This window comes from Natator depressus, chromosome 6 (genome assembly GCF_965152275.1).
Source record: "Natator depressus isolate rNatDep1 chromosome 6, rNatDep2.hap1, whole genome shotgun sequence".
Lineage (NCBI taxonomy): Eukaryota > Metazoa > Chordata > Testudines > Cheloniidae > Natator > Natator depressus.
The window spans coordinates 45,902,946-45,924,346 of NC_134239.1; the positions used below are offsets into that span (position 1 = coordinate 45,902,946).

The 21,401-nt window shown below is 40.2% G+C and overlaps 1 protein-coding gene across 6 annotated transcripts in view; it reads right to left on the reverse strand.

Annotated features, from left to right (window-relative positions):
• GAS2 (growth arrest specific 2) overlaps positions 1-21,401 on the reverse strand; it is a 194,899-nt gene that overhangs the window by 102,257 nt on the left and 71,241 nt on the right. For 5 of the 6 annotated variants that reach the window (XM_074955181.1, XM_074955180.1, XM_074955178.1 and 2 more), the window contains one exon: positions 16,254-16,415. In XM_074955181.1, the coding sequence (XP_074811282.1) occupies positions 16,254-16,395 (142 nt within the window). In that variant the 5' untranslated portion in view covers positions 16,396-16,415. Of the gene's footprint in view, positions 1-16,253; positions 16,416-21,401 lie in introns of those variants that run through there. The other variant, XM_074955182.1, reaches the window with a different exon arrangement.

Consider the following 21,401-nt stretch of genomic DNA (forward strand, 5'->3'; position numbering starts at 1 on the left):
GAGAGAGGTTGGGTTGTTTTGTTTGAACCACATTCCCTTTTTTTAAAATAAATTCCTTTTTTCTACCCCTTTAAAACAAAATACATTTTTGAAACATTTCATTTTGAATGTTTTTGTCCAAAAATATACAAACCAGAACAATTTTAATCAAATTTTAATTTACAAAAGCACAAAAATCAAAAGGCTACCATAGTAGGATTTATCTGACCATGCCTTTGAAATTGCTGGAAAGCTTTTAGGTACTTTGACAATAATGTAACACCTTGAAGGAAAACAGTCCCCAGTGTTCTTCATTTTGTAGGCTAAAACCAGAGAGGAATAAAATAAGATCTTTAAAGCATGTGATTCTCAGATGCAACAACAGACTCACTTTTCTGGTTCAAGTTAAACTTGCTATTTCTGATACATTTATTCTTTCAAGAACATCTGTTTGACGTAAAATCTTTTTTTCCCCTTCATTTTTTAGCCTTGATTCTCTCCACTGTATATTTCACATTGTAGCCTCTAGTGTATATAATGACTTCTGCAGGTGGCAGAAGAGCAGTAGCAGCACTGCATCACAATGGAAGCCTTTGCATAACTGACATTATTTTAGTGGTGCATGCAGCTCTTCTGGAGCCAGGAATTAAATTAATAGCCCCCAGACACAAAAAAGTCAGTGTCCCAGCATCTTAATACCTTCACCACTATGTTGGCCTACATTTTCTATTGTTAATAATGAAAAATATTTTCCATTTTGACCCTTTGGTCGAAGGTGCCAAAACTATCAGAAAGCTAATTTAAAGAATGGACATATTAGAAGCTGTTTTATTTTAAAAGGCAGTATTATAGAACTCTCTTGTAAGATACATACATTAATATCTTTAACTATAACTGAAGTTTTATTGTTTTAAATGCAGACTCTTTAGGATTTTCTATATAGGTAAAATAACCCTCATTTTAAATGCCTATGATATCCTATGATTTATGGACTTGGCTATTCTCTTGGCTACTTTTATAAATCTGATTAAAGCAATAAACTTAAAATATATATTCCTTTTTAAACAGATGCAGAAAAATGCTTTCTATCTTCTCTTGCCTTTTAACGATACAATTACATTAGCAGTTTGATTATTGCATTTTTATATATTAAACTGGAATATTTTAGTTCTGCTGCCTTTTATGAATGCTGAAAGAATGAGTTTTGCATTGAACATCTGTATTTAATGAAAAATATATTAGGTGTTAGCTTTCAATTCACTGTATTTTATGGCCCCAAAAGGTGGCATTTCTTTGCTAAAAGAGACACATTACATATTTAACAGTTGAAATGTATTGACTCAAATGAGAGTTATGTTCATAGCCTGAGAACAAAAAATGGCTTCATATATTTGGATGGAATAAACATTAAACTCCATTAAAAAAAAATCTTTAAAAGAGCTATAATTACAAGAAAGCAGTTGCAATGTGTATATAGGATGGGAACAGCATAATCTATAATAAAAACTAATGCTAGAAGCATGCAAACAGGAAAATAAAGTCTTCTTCAATATAGCAATCAGTCATCCCACTGATTTTAATAGGACTATTTTGCATGAATTAGGATAGCTGCTTACATAAATAAGAGTTATTTAGATCAGGCCCCAAATCCTGCTGATGCTGGATCGGGTTTTGCAATTCAGTTTTGAGAATCGTTAGCAGTCAAAGCATGGGAGCCAAGGTGCTCTGGCAGCTATAGTAGGTTTTAAAATGTCACTCTAGCCTATGTACTTACAATAAGATTATCAATCATTACCATTTAAAAACACAAATAAATATAATGTCATAAACTAAAGGTTTGTAAATTGAGACATTTTGGACCAGATCATCAGGTCTGGCTGAGCTGTGCTTTACACCGGAACTAATTCTGGGGCCAGCTGAAGACCATTTCTGCTCCCAGCATAACCTGGAACAAAGTAAGGGCTCCTCTAAGGCACACCAGGAGGAACTTCTCTAGTAATTAGAGACCACTGAAGTCCAAGCACTTTGGCCTGCACCTTTTCACACCTATCTACCCCAACATGCCCCCTACATCAGGGAGCTGAGAACAGGTGGTGTAGATACATATGTGAAATCTCCAAATGCCTCAATAGGACCAGAGCAGCAGAAAGGAGTCAGTACTGCTGCCAAAGCCTGAGCCCTCTCTCTTCATCATCACCTAGAATCTAATATATAATGCTGAAGCTGTAAAGTTTTTTTTAATTGTCCACTTATTCACACCTGGGTAAATCAGGAGTAACTCCATCCAAGTGAGCTGATGCAAAATTAGTGTAGGAGAGGTGGATCAATCTCCATGTAGAATATACATCACATCAATGTGCTTAGCTGGGTAATAATCAGATTAACACTACCTGAGTGCAATAGTAATGAATATAAAATTCAGTGAGGTATCTTCAAAACTACCAGAATTTCTTACTGAAACACACTCAGAACCAGTTGTCCATAAACTTGGTTTTCCAAGGATGACCTTCAGAAAAAGCATTTGTAACTGAGGGTATGTCTACATTGCAGTGTAAGCCCAGGGTTCGAACTCAAGCTCAAGCCTAACCCCCCTTCTATATACACACATATCGTGCTAAGATCCAGGGTCCCAGGACCCCACAGGGTTGGAGGGTCTGAGCCTGAGTCAAACTGGGACCAGGGTTTAAGCCCTATTGCTTTGCATTGTAAATGCAGCCCCTCTGGACCCATGCTCTGGGAAGCCATCAAAAGCATTCCACAATTCCATGGGCTGACTTTCTTTGTCCTCTGGACAGTCAACTTCGATGGACAGTCAAGTTTTGTCAGACTGCACTATGAACAAAGGGCTAACGTGGCCACGTTTTGGGAGAGTGTTAGGAAGTCTGGGATATATGTGGTCAGAGTTAGGCCCATATAATGCAGTGTAGATGCTGGAGCCCCAGGTTGGGACCCAGGGTTCAACAATTCCGAACCTAGGGTTACAAATCAGTGTAGATGCTCAAGCCCTAGGTTAACAAACCCAAGGTCTAATAACTCAAGTTCTACTAACCCTGGGATTACATTGCAGTATAGATGTACCCTAAAACTAGATTGACTTTTTATGGATGAATTAATAAAGAGGACAACATTTTGCTAAATAGAAAAGGCCTGGTTGTTCCTTCTACATTGGATGGGGCAGGGAACACCCACTAATATGTCATCTGTGAGTTGAAAAATGTTAGCAAAAGGCAAGAGATACATTGTCCTTTCCATGAATAGTGGGCTGATAACAGACACAGTAATACATTTTGCTACATATAACCATTTCAAAAAGACACAAACAAAGAACTGATGAAGGGTCAGGAAATTCCAGAAAATACTAATGCAAAGTGTAAGGGAGGACTTATTTTAATATGCAAAGAGGCTTCTCTATTATAAATTGATTATTACTTTAAAACTCACTAGCAAACACAAGAAACATAAGATGGAAATTACCCATTGCAGGATGTCAACCATATAACACTACAAGAACTTAATGTCAAGAGATCCCAGTTTTCATGTGCAGACTTCTAAGAATTCTCTAAGACCCATTTGTGCAATGACGTCATGGGATTACTAAGAGAACTATTCAGACAGTGAAAAATCTCTTGAAGACATCTATACATGACAATAGTCATCCATATAGAGACCTGCTGAACCTACGAAATACACCAATAGAAGGATGGGCTTCCCGAGTACTGATGCATATAGGTGCACACAGATGAACAAGGATTTTACTTCCCACAAAACCTCTTGTGCTCAAACTGAAGAAGACACCAGACTTAAAAACAAAACAGGAAGCAAAGCAAAAAAGACAACAATTTTACAACATGCATACAAAACCATTGTTCAGGTTGACAAGAAGGTGATTAACTCACTTTAGAACAGACGATAAAAGCTGGAAGCCAACAAGAGTTTTGACTCCCACAAGAGACAGTGATCGTATATTGCAAAAAGTCAGCAGCAGAGAAATAATCAATGTCTACTTAAAATGAAATACCTAAGACATCCCAAAGGCATGTTGGGTCAGAAGGAAAAAGAGGTGAAAACTCAAGGAACATGCAACAGAATGAGACTCTATTTGTGTCAGTGCCAGAAGAATTATTAGAGGCACCAAAACCACCAATGGCTTGATTTTCGGATTTGCTGAATACCTACATTTCCAACTGACTGGAGCTGCAAGTGCTCCGCACTACTGAAAATCAGGTTCCTCTTAGACACAAACATCATGAAGGATGACAAGTCCAAGTAGCACCTGGCTAAAGTGAAAGTATAAGAAGCCTAAAATGAAAGTCATGTTACCAGCTAGAGCTAATCAAAACATTTTTCAATCACAATTTGAAATATTAAAATTTTCATCGACTTTACAAATTTTGAAATCTTTAAACCAGCTCTACTAGCAGCTGTGCTTTGAGAAAACCAACAAAAGACACACAAGGTTGTGATCAGATGTAACTGACTCAACAAATAATTGAGGGCAAAAATCTATTTAAAAGTTAAATATCCATAAAAAGGGGATAGAGTGAGGAAGTAAGGGGAAAAAAGGTCATGTTTCTGTATGAGAGCTGTATGCTAATGAGATGATGTAATAATAGTGTGGCATGATTATGCTAATCCCTGTGTTAAGCATGTGAGCATGCCCAGTGTGAAACAGAAGTTTCCAGAAGTTCAAGGAAACTCCCACTAAGCTCAGTGCATGTGAAGTAGAAAAAATATGCTGAGCTTCCTCCCCTGACAAACGTGGCTCCTGAGTGCTTCATAAGCATTACAACAAACGCTCAAGCTAAAAAACTCAAAACACCTACTCCACAGAGCTAATTGAACCATACTCTTAAATCTAGTGCTTCAGTGACCTCTAAACTGGACAGGGCTCAGAAGGACTGTCACCTTATACAATAGCCCTCATTGTTATTAAACTCAGAAGTGGGGCAAAAGGACCAAAGCCAACTGTTCAAGAGTCCCTGAAAAGTCCTGGGACTTGCCCTAGCCCATTAAATTTGATCTGTGATTTTATGTGGCTTCAGATTTGGCAGCTTGGTTCAACCAGTCCTGAAAAGAAGTGGGAATTGGCAGGTACTGAAGTTCCTATCAGGAGTAATGAGGCAATGGACATTACACTTTAAAAGAGATTAAGGACTTGTCTTCACTACAGAGGTAAGTTGACCTAAGTTATGCTACTCCAGCTATGTGAATAACATAGCTGGAGTTGACGTAGCTTAGGCTGACTTAGTGCAGTGTCTTCACAGCACTGGGTCGAAAGGAGACACTCTCCGGTCGACCTCCCTTACTCTTCTGAGAGAGCTGGAGTACTGGGGTCGACCAGAGAGCGCTCTGCCATCAATTTAGCGGATCTTCACTAGACCCACTAGTTCAATCCCTGCTGCATCGATTGCAGCAGGGTCAATCTTCTTGGTAGTGGAGACCAGCCCTAAGTAACTGCTGGAACATAGGCTAACTTATAGCCAGTTTGGGAGTAAAACAAGTGAAGTATCCCTGTTTGGGACTTTACACACTGAATCTGCAATATGCCATCTTTTCCAGCTATCCAGTGTAGAAGGCAATGGTTATACAGAGGCCATGGCCCAGATCTTCAAAAACATTTAGGAGCCATTTATTTCAACGGGAGTTAGGCACCTAAGTACTTTTGAGAATCTGGGACCAATCCTTCTTCAGCAAAGAACTTAAGTGCATGCTTAACTTAAAGCACACGGCAGTCCCATTTCAAAAGAACTCAGCTCCCACTGGAAAAACCATGCTGGGTTCTGATCTCTTTTGAAAATCTGCCCCATAATTTCACAATGGGAATTATTGGGTGCTGACTATTTCTGAAAATCGGGCTTTTATTTAGATACCTAAACACAAGCTCTTTTGAAAACAAGGTCCAAAGCATGATTCTGAGCACTGGAAAAAAAATTGCCCTTATTGTAGTGTACAGAACGATAATTATAAAGAAGGGAAGCAGGGAGTGGAATCTCTATTAAGAGAAAACAATATACAGGAGTAAATTTAAAAGCCACTAAATAAAAAAATAAACAAATAACTAAACACAAAGAGCTGAGAGTATACATCCATGTCAGAGCTAAAAATATTTTCCAAATAAAAGGTACAAATATTGTAGTCCCTACTCAAGCAAAAGTCCAATTGTGACACCTTCCCCAATATGAGGCAATCTGAGAACTCAGAGAGAGTGATTTTTTAGACAACCTGAATTACTGATTTTAGGAATTTGGCACTTCCTTTTATTTCTTGTTCTGCCTTTGTATGTACACATGCCTAATGAAATGCAGCCACATGTATATAGACTCTGCAGTTGTCAGAAATAGTCCTTTGAGCAACTCTGAGAAGTGCACTCCACTGAGATAGTGTCACACAGGGGTGGCCAGCTTGAGCCTGAGAAGGAGCCAGAATTTACCAATGTACATTGCCAAAGAGCCGCAGTAATACGTCAGTAGCCCCCCATCAGCTCCCCCACCCCGCTCCCAGCGCCTCCCACCCATCGGCAGCCGTGCCAATCAGCACCTCCCCGCATCTCCTGATCAGCTGTTTCGTGGCATGCAGGAGGCTCTAGGGGGGAGGAGCGAGGGCATGGCAGGCTGAGGGGAGGCGGTGGCAGAGCCAGGGGTTGAGCAGTGGGCACCCCCCGGCACACTGGAAAATTGGCTCCTGTAGTTCCAGCCCCGGAGTCGGTGCCTATACAAGGAGCCGCATATTAACTTCTGAAGAGCCGCATGTGGCTCCGGAGCCACAGGTTGGCCACCCCTGGTGTCACAGATAATCAGCAGAATGTGTGCTTAAACTACTAGGATCTCCTTGAAAATAATTTTAAAATAAAAAAAAAATATAGGGCTGAAAGAGATCGTCTAGTTCATCCCCCACACTGGGGCAGGACTAGGTATAACTAGACCATCTCTGTTCTTAAAAAATCTCCAATGGTGGGGATTCCACAGCCTGCCTAGGTAATCTGTTCCAGTGCTGAACTGTCCTTATAAGTAGAAAGTTTTTCCTAATATCTAAGCTAAATCTCCTTTGCTGTAATTAAACTAATTACTTCTTGACCTACACTCACTGGACATGGAGAACAACTGATTACGGTCCTCACCACAACAGCCCTTATCATGATTTGAAGACTGATGTTGCCCCTCAGCCTTCCTTTCGCTAGGCTTAACATGCCCAGTTCTTTCAATCTTTCTTCATAGGTCATTTTCTAAATCTCTTATTTTTGGTGTTCTCCTCTGCACTCTCTCCTATTTGTCCACATCTTTCTTGAAGTGTGGTGCCAAAAACTGGACACAGTACTCCAGCTGAGGCTCACCAGTGTAAAACAATTACATCCAGTGCCTTATACAGGACACCCCTGTTAATGCATCCCAGAATAACATTTGCCTTTTTTGCAACTGCATTGCATTATTGACTCATTCAATTTATAACCCCAGATCCATCTCTGCAGTACTGCTGCCTAGCCAAGTTATTCATGTTATTCTTCATGCTGAATCAAATCAAAGGGACATTGTTTTAACTCTTCAGAGTTAATGGGGATAGGGTGTCAAAGAATGACTTTGATTAAAAAACAAAAACCCACCATGCACAGCAACACTACACATCTCAGTCTTCTCTGAGTTCCTCATCTATTTAAAATCACAAATTTAAGTTGCATTGCCCAGCTCTCCTGAATCTACTGTCAAAACCTCCACTTACATTTACAGTCTCAGCCAGTACATTGTCATGGTTTTCAGTTTGTAATTCTGAGCTTAAATCATTGAAGCTGGAAGCAAAATGACTGTCACCTTTATTCCCAATGATCACTAACATTGGGTACACTATATTTGCCTCTGCAAATGAAAGTCCAGAGATACACTTGCCCCCATTCAGTAAACAGATTCAGACAATACTCTTGGCAAAAGAAGATATTTTATGTATTTGTAAAACTCTATACAGTAGAACCTCAGAGTTATGAACACCAGAGTTACAAACTGCCCACTTAACCACACACCTCATTTGGAACTGGAAGTACACAATCAGGCAGCAGCAGAGATCAAAAGAAAAAAAAAAGGCAAATAGAGTACAGTACTGTGTTGAACATAAACTACTAAAAAAATAAAGGGAAAGCAGCATTCTTCTTCTGCATAGTAAAGTTTCAAAGCTGTATTAAATCAATGTTCAGTTGTAAACTTTTGAAAGAACCACAAGGTTTTGTTCAGAGTTACGAACCATTCCAGAGGTGTTCATAACTCTGAGGTTCTACTGTATTGCTGTGAGTCCAAGTGTGTCTGACTCCCTGTCTGCCTGACTGTCGTGCAGCTTAAGTGTTGTGGAATGCAAATTAATAAACAACAGCTAGGTGAAACAAAAGTCATGTCTTGATTCAGCAAAAACAACAATGCATAGTCAGTTAAGACACTTATTTTTAAAAACATGGAGAAAGTCTCCTGTCTGGTGTAGATATGAGGTAATTCCCTTCCAACTAAACTTGCACAAGTGAGAGGATCCATTTGTGAAAAACAGTGGGAGAATGAAACCACTGGACATTGTATGCTGAATAATTAAAACAAAGCTGCACTTGTTTAGGTAGCACAGAACTGTGAAGGGCTGTAGTTTGACATGCATTTGAAAATAAGATTTTTAATTATATTTGGCATTTCAGACCCTCCTGTTGATGCCACTTTCTTGATGAAAAGTGACCTCATTCATGCTCTTATCAGTGTGAGACCTGTGTGTTACGGACTGTAAGCAAGTTTCCATTTTGCTTCATTAGTGATTAGTAGTACTTTCTTGTTTAATATTTAAGCAGGGTTGCCAAGGTTCCTTCCCCACTCTGAAATCTAGGGTACAGATGTGGGGACCTGCATGAAAGACCCCCTAAGCTTATTCTTACCAGCTTAGGTTAAAAACTTCCCCAAAGTACAAAATTTGCCTTGTCCTTGAACCGTATGCTGCCACCACCAAGCGTTTTAAACAAAGAACAGGGAAAGAGCCCACTTGGAGATGTCTTCCCACCAAAATATCCCCCCAAGCCCTACACCCCCTTTCCTGGGGAAGGCTTGATAAGAATCCTCACCAATTTGTACAGGTGAACACAGACCCAAACCCTTGGATCTTAAGAACAATGACAAATCAATCAGGTTCTTAAAAGAAGAATTTTAATTAAAGAAAAGGTAAAATCTGTAAATCCCCTCTGTAAAATCAGGATGGTAAATACCTTACAGGGTAATCAGATTCAAAACTTTTAAGTTACAAAAAGACTCAAAAACAGGAATATACATTTGATCCAGCACAGCTTATTTTATCAGCCATTAAACAAAAGGAAATCTAATGCATTTCTAGCTAGATTACTTACTAACTTTACAGGAGTTGTAAGGCTGCATTCCTGAACTGTTTCCGGCAAAAGCATCACACAGACAAACCAACCTTTTGTTCTCCCCCCTCCAGATTTGAAAGTATCTTGGCCTCTCGTTGGTCATTTTGGGTCAGGTGCCAGCTAGGTTACCTTAGCTTCTTAACCCTTTACAGGGTTTTGCATCTGGCCAGGAGGGATTTTATAGCACTGTATACAGAAAGGTGGTTACCCTTCCCTTTATATTTATGACAAGGGTGTTCAATGTTTAAACCATGAAGAGCTTCCTGTGACTTTAAATGTTATTAAAATAGAAAAGGAGAGCTGTCTAGTGATTAAGCGAGGGTCAGGCATCAAGATTCTCATCTCTCTGGCTGACTTGGGCAATTCTATATTTACAGTGCCCATTAGCTTCAATGGGAGTTCCGTGCATAGAAGGCTTGTAGAATCAGTCCCTTCTTTTGTGACCTTGTTGAGACATTTCAATTTGCTGTGCCTCACTATCCCCATCTCTAAAATTGGTGTAATGTGTTAAGAGCTGTTGTAAAAAGTTACACAACAGCCACTTAGAAAGCAGAACAAGAAGAAATGTTATTGTTCCTATAAAACACACAAACTATACTGCATATTCTTGAAGACCATGTACTGACATCTTCTCTATTAACTATTAACACATGCACAACATTTCTTCTAACAATGATATTTACCTTCTTTGCAGGTAATATTGTGAGGTGAATTTTTATAAAAGCCTTTATGATGCTCATTTGAAAAGCACTATACACGTACAGTGGTTTATGTGAAATTATCACTGAGAAGGTTCGAATCATAGAAGTGTAGGACTGGAAGGGACCTCGAGAGGTTGTCTAGTCCAATCCCCTGCACTCAAAGCAGTACTATGTAATAACTAGATCATTCCTGAAAGGTTTTACTTCTAACCTGTTCTTAAAAACCTCCCATGACAGAGATTCCACAACCTTCCTAGGTAACTTTTCCAGTGCTTAACTACCTTGACAGTTAAGAAGTCTTTCCTAATGTCCTATCTAAACATCCCTTGCTGCAATGTAAGCCCCTTGCTTCTTGTCCTATCCTCAGAGGTTAATGAGAACAATGTTTCACCCTCCTCCTTTATGTACATAAAAACTGTTATCATGTCCCCTCTCAGTATTCTCTTTTACAGACTAAACAAACCCAGTTTTTTCAATCTTTCCTCATAGTCATGTTTTCTAGACCTTTAATCATGTTTGTTGTTCTTCTCTGGACTTTCTCCAATTTGTCCACATCTTTCCTGAAATGTGGCACCCAGAACTGGACATAATACTCCAGTTGAGATCTTATTAGTGCAGAGTAGAGGGGAAGAATTACTTCCTGTGTCTTGCTTACAACACTGCTGCTAATACATCCCAGAATGATGTTTGCTTTTTCTGCAATAGTGTTACACTCTTGACTCATATTTAGCTTGTGATCCACTATAATCCCCATATCCTTTTCCACAATACTCCTTCCTAGGCAGTCATTTCCTATTTTGTATGTGTGCAATTGATTGTTCCTTCCTAAATGGAGTACTTGGCATTTGTCCTTATTGAATTTCATCCCATTTACTTCAAACCATTTCTCCAGTTTGTTCAGATCATTTTGAATTTAATCCTATCCTCCAAAGCACGTGCAAATCTTCCCATCTTAGTATCATCTGAGAACTTTATAAGTGTACTCTCTGTGCCCCTATCTAAATCACTGATGAAGATATTGAACAGAACTGGACCAATCCCTGCAGGACCTTCCAGCTTGACTGTGAACCACTGATAAATACTCTCTGGGAATGGTTTTCCAACCAGTTGTGCACCCTCCTTACAATAACTCCATCTAGGTTGTATTTCTCTAGTTTGTTTATGAGAAGGTCATGCAAGACATTATCAAAAGCGTTACTAAAGTCAAGACATACCACATCTACCACCTCCCCTCTATCCACAAGGCTTGTTTCCCTGTCAAAGAAAGCTAGTAAGTTAGTTTGACATGATTTGTTCTTGACAAATCCATGCTGTTACTTATCACCTTATTATTTTCTAGATGTTTGCAAATTGATTGCTTGATTATTTGCTCCATTATCCATTAAGTCAGAACTTAAGCTGACTGCATGTGTGTTCTCCCTTTGTGCTGTCCCAGCTCTGCGCAGATAGCTGGCACAGCAGATCTCAAGGAAACTGCCCAATGACCACAAAATCCGTTAAGGTGCAAAGGTGCTTAGTCAGGTTTCTTGTCAGCAAAGCACGGTCCTAGCTCCCTGGATCAATGTCTACAGTTACACTAACACATGTATGCCTCAGCTGGACAAAGACACTCCCTCTGAGATACATCTTTATACATCAATACAAACAAGTTATGTATCACCCTCTGACATATTAGAGTGCCACCCATTGCCCATTGCCTGGTTCCTGTAGGTTCGATCAAAACACCCCTATATCACTGGTGGGCAATCAGTTCCCGCAGCTCCCATTGGTCGGGAATGGCAAACCACGACCACTGGGAGCTGCGGGCAGCCGTGCAAATGTAAACAAACTGTCTGGTGGCCCGCCAGTGGATTAACCGGACACGCCACATGCAGCCTGCGGGCCGCAGTTTGCCCACCACTGATCTATAATCATCATGCTGTCATCCTGACTTTATCCTTAAGATGGGTCAGCATGTTCCTGTTATCTTTGGGGAATGTGTTTATCGGGGTGTTCTGATACCACCCTTCTGGAATGTGCTTTCCTGAGTGTTTTGTGCCGAGCACGTCTTAGGAATATATGTTTTTACAATATCAACCCTATGCGTGCCAAATTCTATGAGCAGGGCCTGCTTCTTGCTCACAACTTAACTTTGCTTTATGTCAGCAAGGTTTTGACTACTTTAGCCCACGCTTCATACCAGGCGTCTGATACATGGGCTTATGTTTCAGGCCCTCTTCCTACTATGATCACTAAGGGGTCAGATATCTTGTCAGCCAGCTCCATGAGTAGCCTAGGATGTATTTTATCTGGCAGTGCCGACTTGAAGACATCTAACTTGTCTATGACGGGTTTCAGAGTAACAGCCATGTTAGTCTGTATTCACAAAAAGAAAAGGAGTACTTGTGGCACCTTTGAGACTAACCAATTTATTTGAGTGTAAGCTTTCGTGAGCTACAGCTCACTTCATCAGATGCATACTGTGGAAAGTGTAGAAGATCTTTTTATACACACAAAGCATAAAAATACCTCCCCCCGAGCTGTAGCTCACGAAAGCTTACGCTCAAATAAATTGGTTAGTCTCTAAGGTGCCACAAGTACTCCTTAACTTGTCTATGTAATTTTTAACTTCTTCTTTCCCTATTTTAGCCTCAGATGCTACCTCATTTTTACTGGCGTTCATTATGTTAGTTGTCCAACTGCTACTAAACATTTTGGTGAAAACTGAAACAACAAAAAATCATTTAACATTTGCCATTTCCACATTTTTTGTTATTGTCTTTTATCCCTCAATGAGTAATGGGCATACCCTGCCATTGGTCTTCCTCTTGCTTCTAATGTATTTATAAAATGTTTTCTTGTTACACTTTATATCTCTAGCTGGTTTAATCTCATTTTGTGCCTGGGCCTTTCTAATTTTGTCCCTACATGCTTGTGTTGGTTATTTACATTCATCCTTTGTAATTTGACTTAGTTTCCACTTTGCGTAGGACTCTTTTTTGAGTTTCAGATCATTGGTGATCTCCTGGTTAAGCCAACGTGGTCTCTTTCCATACTTCCATACACAGAACGAGATAACTGGTTCTGTGGATGAAGGGAAAGCAGTGGACGTGTTGTTCCTTGACTTTAGCAAAGCTTTTGACACTGTCTCCCACAGTATTCTTGCCAGCAAGTTAAAGAAGTATGGGCTGGATAAATGGACTATAAGGTGGATAGAAAGCTGGATAGATTGTCGGGCTCAACGGGTAGTGATCAATGGCTCCATGTCTAGTTGGCAGCCGGTATCAAGTGGAGTGCCCCAAGGGTCGGTCCTCGGGACGGTTTTGTTCAATATCTTCATAAATGATCTGGAGGATGGTGTGGATTGCACTCTCAGCAAGTTTGCAGATGACACTAAACTGGGAGGAGAGGTAGATATGCTGGAGGGTAGGGATAGGATACAGAGGGACCTAGACAAATTGGAGGATTGGGCCAAAAGAAATCTGATGAGGTTCAACAAGGACAAGTGCAGAGTCCTGCACTTAGGGCAGAAGAATCCAATGCACTGCTACAGACTAGGGACCGAATGGCTCGGCAGCAGTTCTGCAGAAAAGGACCTAGGGGTTACAGTGGATGAGAAGGTGGATATGAGTCAACAGTGTGCCCTTGTTGCCAAGAAGGCTAATGGCATTTTGGGATGTATAATAGGGGCATTGCCAGCAGATCGAGGGACGTGATCATTCCCCTCCATTTGACACTGGTGAGGCCTCGTCTGGAGTACTATGTCCAGTTTTGGGCCCCACACTACAAGAAGGATGTGGAAAAACTAGAAAGTGTCCAGCGGAGGGCAACAAAAATGATTAGGGGGCTGAAGCACATGACTTATGAGGGGAGGCTGAGGGACCTGGGGATGTTTAGTCTACGGAAGAGAAGAATGAGGGGGGATTTGATAGCTGCTTTCAACTACCTGAAAGGGGGTTCCAAAGAGGATGGCTCTAGACTGTTCTCAGTGGTAGCAGATGACAGAACAAGGAGTAATGGTCTCAAGTTGCAGTGGGGGAGGTTTAGGTTGGATATTAGGAAAAACTTTTTCACTAGGAGGGTGGTGAAACACTGGAATGCGTTACCTAGTGAGGTGGTGGAATCTCCTTCCTTAGAAGTTTTTAAGGTCAGGCTTGACAAAGCCCTGGCTGGGATGATTTAATTGGGGATTGGTCCTGCTTTGAGCAGGGGGTTGGACTGGATGACCTCCTGAGGTCCCTTCCAACCCTGATATTCTATGATTCTATGATTCCTATCTGTCCTATGCAGTAAGATTGTTTGCTCTTGTGCTCTAAACTTAAATATAACCTGTGTCACATAAGGTATAATTTATGAACCAAAATGGAGAGCAAAAGGCTCAAAACTGAATCATAGTTAAAAATTGAGGTCCAGATCCTACCTTTAGATGATCTCAAATTATTTGTTTGTATTATAAGCTTCAGTTGTGGAGGAGAACCAATGTACAGAGCCTAGCACAAACAGAGAACAAAAAGATGGCCCCTGCCTCAGTGAGCTTACAATCTCCTTAACTTGTATTTTCTAACTGCTATGCTGAGCCAAATAGGTTTCAGGGGTTTTTGAGGTAAATGCTTAGATAATATGTAGTAGTAGTTACTGTACAAAAACAAGAACAATATCCAGAGCATTCCTTACCTGATTTCTCTATGCTACCACTATATTCTTCTGTCTGACCTTAAGATGCTGCAAATGTTTTGCATACTGTATACTTACAGCCTTTCAAGTTACAAGACATTTAAATGTCTTTAAAATATTTATCTCTGTCTCTCTAACCACATGCAAAAAATAAATGAATGGAAGAGTTCTAGTGTGCATGCATGGAATTATCAATTTTAAATATTCACAGTTTTAAAACTGCTTACATGATTTTCTCCAGAACTGAACTGATTTGAGTTTCACTGAGGAATACTAAAACAAGCTAAACTTGAAGTTTCTCATTTTATCCATTTTTGAGTTATGCAAATACAAACATTTTGATTTGAATATATCAGAATTTGTATTTTTTTGTTCTTTTATAACTCTAAAACAGCTGAACTGATTTTGTGAAATGTCTGTCCCAAAAAGATCATATCTGAACTAATGGATCAAACATGGAACATGAACCCAAAAGGCAACTTATAACCAACTGAAGAACAGAGGCTTGAATGGAAGTTATAACTTACCCTTACAGTGCTTACTATCACAACTACTAAAATACGGTTGCCCCTTTTGGGCCTAAAGAGTTAGCTAACAGTTGAAGCCTTGCCAAGATTTTTCAGTGAGGAGGAGAAATAGATTATATGATTCAAATACTTCTTTGATGTGAGCTTGTTTATTTACAACAAGGAATATACACAAAGTCCTGTTTCCCTGAACAGAGTAGAAACAGGAGGCATTTTCCTGACTCACAAATTCTAAATCTCTCTCTCCAGTGAGTCCTGTGCCCTATAGAGATCTATCTTTGCTCCCTCTTAGGGCCATGCTCACCACTTCTCTCACTGTCTGCTCACTTTCTACCTATCACACCCATGGACAAACACAGCTCCATCCAGGCAATACCACATTTGCAATCAGTCCCCAGGAAAACCCCTCAGCTCACATGGCTTAGCTCTGATTGGCTTTATCATACAATGCTTTGCCTTGGGAGGCAAATTCTTATATTTTAGCTATCAATACACAAAGGGACATTTAAATGCTCCTTCCATTTAGCCTGAATGAAAAGTCACCCGTTGACTTTAACCAGGTCTGAAATTGATGTCAAGATCAAAGAAACAATTGACGACAGCCATTAACATCTTTCATTGTAACAACAAAAATACTAAACCACACAAAGACATAATTCAAATAAATATCCATTTTCATGTTTCAAATTGTTCAATGTTTCAATATTCAAAATGTTTCAAGGACCAACAGTTACTGGGGGAAGAACAATGTTTACCTAGCTAGTTACTTGATAAATAATGTGGATGCGTACCTTTTACAAGAAAGTCTTTCTGACCTTGCTGATGGCTGCATTACTCAGAGGGAGCCAGTTAATTGTAACTACTTATTTGGAAGGGAAAATATTCTGGAGAACCACCTTTCCAGTTGAACTAGAGGCCAAAAGTTAACATACTAACAAGTGTAATTTGCCAATAATTGTATTTTGAATATGTGTGTGCGCTCATGCATGCATACATATATATCTATATAAATATTCTTACCCAGTAGGTTTGTGAGCCACAGCGCTAGATCCTCTTTCATTGGTAATAAGTTGGCCTCATGTCTGCTGGCCAGCCACTGGCTGTATTGATGCATATCAGAAAGGCCAGGTCCTCGTGCCTTTGGGCTCAGAGCACTGCACATTGTTTATCCACTTGTAGTACCTGTTTTTTTAAAAAAGTACCTCATTATATTATATAAGGCCTTAAGCTTTTTTTAAGTTTATTGACAGTGCTTGAAACGAACTACGATCCTGGGATGCAAGATGTCAGACATACCCATGTAGGTCTAACACATGGAGACAACATACACGATGAAAGTCTTGTTTTGCTAATAGAGCATTTTGCTGGTGATTTAATCATATAGATAGTGTCTGTTTTATTTGTACTCACCCAGGTACACATGTTCCCAACAATCCACTACTCTGCAAGGAATAATTAAAACCAAATCAAAATAAACATTTTGAGATACAGACCTAACAATTCATTAGGACCTGATCCAGTGCCCATTGAAACCCATGGAAAGCTTCACTGGGCTTTGGATCAGGCCCCAGAACAGCATATGAGTAAGGGAGTTCTGCAACTGCAATAAACCGTTAACAGTACTAAACAGATACCCATTCCACCAAATGAAATCAGTCGATTCTACAGCTTTATTGTCATAAAAAAATACAAAGAATCCTTTAAAATATTATTTTTAATTTACTGTATTATTCTACAAACATATACAAAGCATAGCAGTCCTGGAGGATGGAGTTTATCCACAAAACAGATACAGTAGCAGTGCAAGCTTCCGACTTCACCGTCCCTACACAAATGCTAATGGGCCTCAGTTCTGAACTATGGAAACCACCTCTAGAGGTGAGAGAGTACTTCATTTTCCCATTCAATATTTTATTCCCAATTTAATTTTTAAAATCATTTCAATAGCCAGAGGTGTGAAGTGCCCACTGGAATTGTAGTTCTATTACTGAAGGTCAAATTCTGCCATCTGCTGCATGGGTGTGCTTGGGAAAGAAAAGGGTGTCAGACTCTTCCTGTCCCTGTGAAGCATAGCAGGGTTTCAGCCTAATGCTAAAGAGAGTGCCAAGTTAGGGGACTGGCTACTGTCCCAGCTGGCACACCATGGCTCCTAGCGAGCACAGTCAGGACCTGGTCAGCCAGCTGATATGCTGCATTGTGCAGATGGCATTAGGCAGGGTTCTCACTGTTCTTTTCTAAAGGATCAGGAAGATGCTTATTTACTCTGGCTGTTCTGTGCCATTGTGACCTGCACTTGTAAGATGATTGCAGGGCAGGATGCACTGCTGATGGCTGTTTCCTTCTGCCCCTTGCACAGTGTCTAGAAGTCATGAGTCAGCCCATAGATAACAGTGACTTTAAAAATAGGGAAGAACAACTTGCTATCCTATGACAGTGGTCAGACAGTGGCACCCTGATTTTATGAACGTTGATCTTATGAACGACCTGTTATATGAACCACTTTTCTGCCACTGACGGCACGTCTTTCTGACGCCAAATGTGACTTCAATCCATCAGCTAATGTTTGAGCAGCGGCAGAGGTTTGAAAAGACAGATTTGGTGAAAAAGAGGAGACATGGTTCTCTCAAAGAAAAATCAGGCATATATTTGTTACCATTCATTATGTACACAATCATTTAACACTGAATAAATTAACATATGCATTGTATCTACTGTAATTTTGAGATAATAAATTTTATTAACTTTTGGATTTTATTAACTCAATATCAATTAGTTTATAAAACAGACATTATATTAAATCTATATATAGCTAGCTAGCTAGCTAGCTAGATATAGTAAGAGAGAAGAAAAATGGTTGCAGGATATACAAAGGCTTTTGTAAAAAAAATGACTGCAGCATTTCATATACATTAGAATTTGGGATAATATAATATATGGATTAAAATTATTCCTCCCTCATTTAACCATGCCCTGGGTAACAAACTTCTTGTTAGATAAAACATCTGGTTAATCTCTTGTTTAGCCCCTGTCAATGTGTTTAGTGTATCACTTCCCTCCTCATCCAAAATTCTGCTTCTACTAAAGTTTTGGATGTCCCTGTGGCATTTTGAATAAATAGGCTCATACTAGTTGTCGTTATTTAGAATATGTTTTCCACAGAAATCATTCTGCTTTTTTGGTTAGTGAAAAACACACAAACAAACTAGATTCTCTCCCCCCAAGGTAAAAGTAAGTTTTTGAATTATAATTAGAACTTAGATGTATGTTGGTAAGAGACAAAAATTACAAATAATGGGCCTGATCCTGAATTGCTTGTGCAACCAAAACTCCTTTGCAAGTCAAGGGACTTTGGAGTGAGAAAGGTATGCAATTAAAGTGTAGCTCTGCTCTGAAAATTGACTGTGTAAAAATGACATCGTGGTTTTATAGTTTCTTGGTTAATGACATCCAGGTCAAATCTGCTCATTTTTGGGGAGCAAACAACAAAAGATTTTTCAAGCTGTCAGCTCTGCAAACTCAGCCTGGAATCTGACTCTCCAAGTGGGTTCTTTCTGGCCCGTGCATCAAATACAATAAATATTCCACCATCATAACTTATTTTAAAGCTTTTCTATGTCATTCTTCATCACAGTAGCTGAGTGCCTCAAAATATTACAGTGAGATAGGGAGGTATTATCATCACCATTTCACAGCTAGGGGAACTGAGACTCAAAGAGGTTAAGCGACTTGTCCAAATTGTCACAGGGATTCTACGACAGTCAGTATTAAAATCTTCTCTACTTCATCCTTCCTCTCCAGAAGTTATAAAAGAGTCAAAAAGTTATTCTCCTGCAGTTAATAATTAGGTTGAGGTGTGAGCCAGAATGTAATCCAGGTCACTCTCCCATAGCTGTTTTTATGGGGGAATAGTAGTAAAAACTTATCTTACTCATTTAAATAAATACATATGACTCAGGATGCACAAGGGAAGCAAAGTAAAAGGTACCATTTTTGCACAGTCACTTTCTAGGTTTACAGATAAGACTTTAAGATAATCATCTTTTTATTTCATTTCATTTATTCTTGGATATATTCATTGGAAAATCTAGAAACCACATCGTTGCTCTGGAAGAAATGAAAAGACACTGTGGTTTAGGATTCTCCTTGGGAGAAAACTGCCTTTCTGCATCCAAGGATACATGTATGGTGAAATGCTCCCCACCAAGGAGCCCCACCAATAAATGTTGAAACTGTAGTGTGGCTCTGATACTACAGGGTGCAGTGCCACCTGCTGCCAGTGTCGGTATTTCTACACTGTATTAAAAACCTACTGCTGGCCCATGCCAGCTGACTTGGGCTCACAGGGTTCAGGTTAAGGGACTGTTTAATTGCGGTATAGACATTAGGGCTTGGGTTGGTACCCAGGCTCTAAGACCCTGAGAGGTGGGAGGGTCCCAAAGCTTGGGCTGCAGCCCAAGCCCAAATGTCCACATCGTAATTAAACAGCCCCTTAACCTGAGCCCCGTGAGCCTGAGCCAGCATGGGCAAGCCGTGGTGTCTGTAGTGTAGACATACCATGTTTGACTTTTGGTGGGGCTGAGGCTGCTCCAACCTGGCTCTGTAGGCTGTGTTATACATGACTGCCACTAGGGGGTTTCTGGAGGCTCACACAGCAGGGAATATGGAATTAGTGCAAAAAAACAGACAAAGGACAGCACTGTCTACACATGTTCCCTGCAGCCCATTGAGCATATGGGCTTCTGCCAGCAGAAGGAGGCACAAAGCATGGAATTCAAGCATACATGTTGCTATTTCAGTTCAGACTCACAGTACAGGGCTGTTTGCACACACTCCCTGCTGACCTGGTTCTTGCCTTTCCCAGACCCAGCAACAAATAAAAGATGGGGAGGGTTCTGAGCAGAAGGAACTTTTGAGCCTGGTGGTGATGGGAGTTAAGGTTTGACTGAAGCTATTCCGGGAATTGTTTTTCCCCAACATGAGGTAATGTCATTTTCTTAAAGTATCCTATTAAAATCTCCCGGATTGCTTTCAACAGTCACTGGGAGATTGATGCTGATTCCGGGAGACTCCCGGCCAATCCTGGAGGGTTGACAACCCTAATGGGAGTTAGGAGGTAGAAGGGGGAATAGTTCTGATCATGGAGGTATGAGTGTGTAGGGCGGTAACCGGTAGAAGAAGATTCACACTGAAGGGAATGTTTCTGAATGCTAGTGAGTTTAGGTAGAAAGAAGAGGGGTTCTCAGTATGTAGATGTGATGTGAGTGGCTCTTCTGAGCTGGTAGGGGTTGGAAGGAGCTGAGAGAGCTGGGCAGGGGAGGGGTTCTAAACCAGGAGGGCGACACATTGAGATGTTATGGTCGAGTGCAGGCGGAATCAAGTCAACTGGTGAATGGGGGGGGTGCATGTGATGGGGGGAGTGTAGGGTAACAGCTAGATTGGCAGGGATGAGGTAGGATGAGGAAAGAACAGTGACACAATCACAGATGGATAAATACTGTATCCACTACCTTTTGTAAAGTTTCACTATTTCTCTTCCTAAAGGGGAAGGAGGGTTCCCCTTTTTTTCCCCATTTCTCCACCAACCTTTCTTATCTCTCACCGCTAGCCACTTACCTTTGACACCCATGACCACTTTGAGAATAACATCAGCCTAAAAGAAAAGGCTGAAGATTGGTAGGTTTGGCCATGTGCTTCAAGTTGTCAGTACCAGTGGCAGAGTTGTGGAATTCTTTATTGTTTTTTGGGTTGTTGTTTTTTGTGTGCTAACACTGACCTTCCTCATATTAAATCTGGGAAGTTCATCCAAACTGAATTTAACCTTCCGCAGTGACTGTGTGATAAAATTTCTGGCTTCCACTTAAACACTTGTCTCAGTTAATTTGATTAGCATTACCAGCCCAAATGTTGCCTAGTATCATTTCTCTACACATTGGTTAGGATTTTCAAAGAAGTCTAAGGGAGACAGACACTCAAATCCTACTGAAAGTCAATGGGAGTTGAGCACCTAGCTCCTATTGAAAATTCCAGCCATAAACAAGGCTGGATCTTGCAGTCCTTGCTCAGGGGAAATGAACTTTCTATATTTTGATCCCCATTACCATAGTATCTGAAAAACTCGCAATCTTTAATGTATTTATGTAGTGACATACGGAAGTATTGTTATCCCAA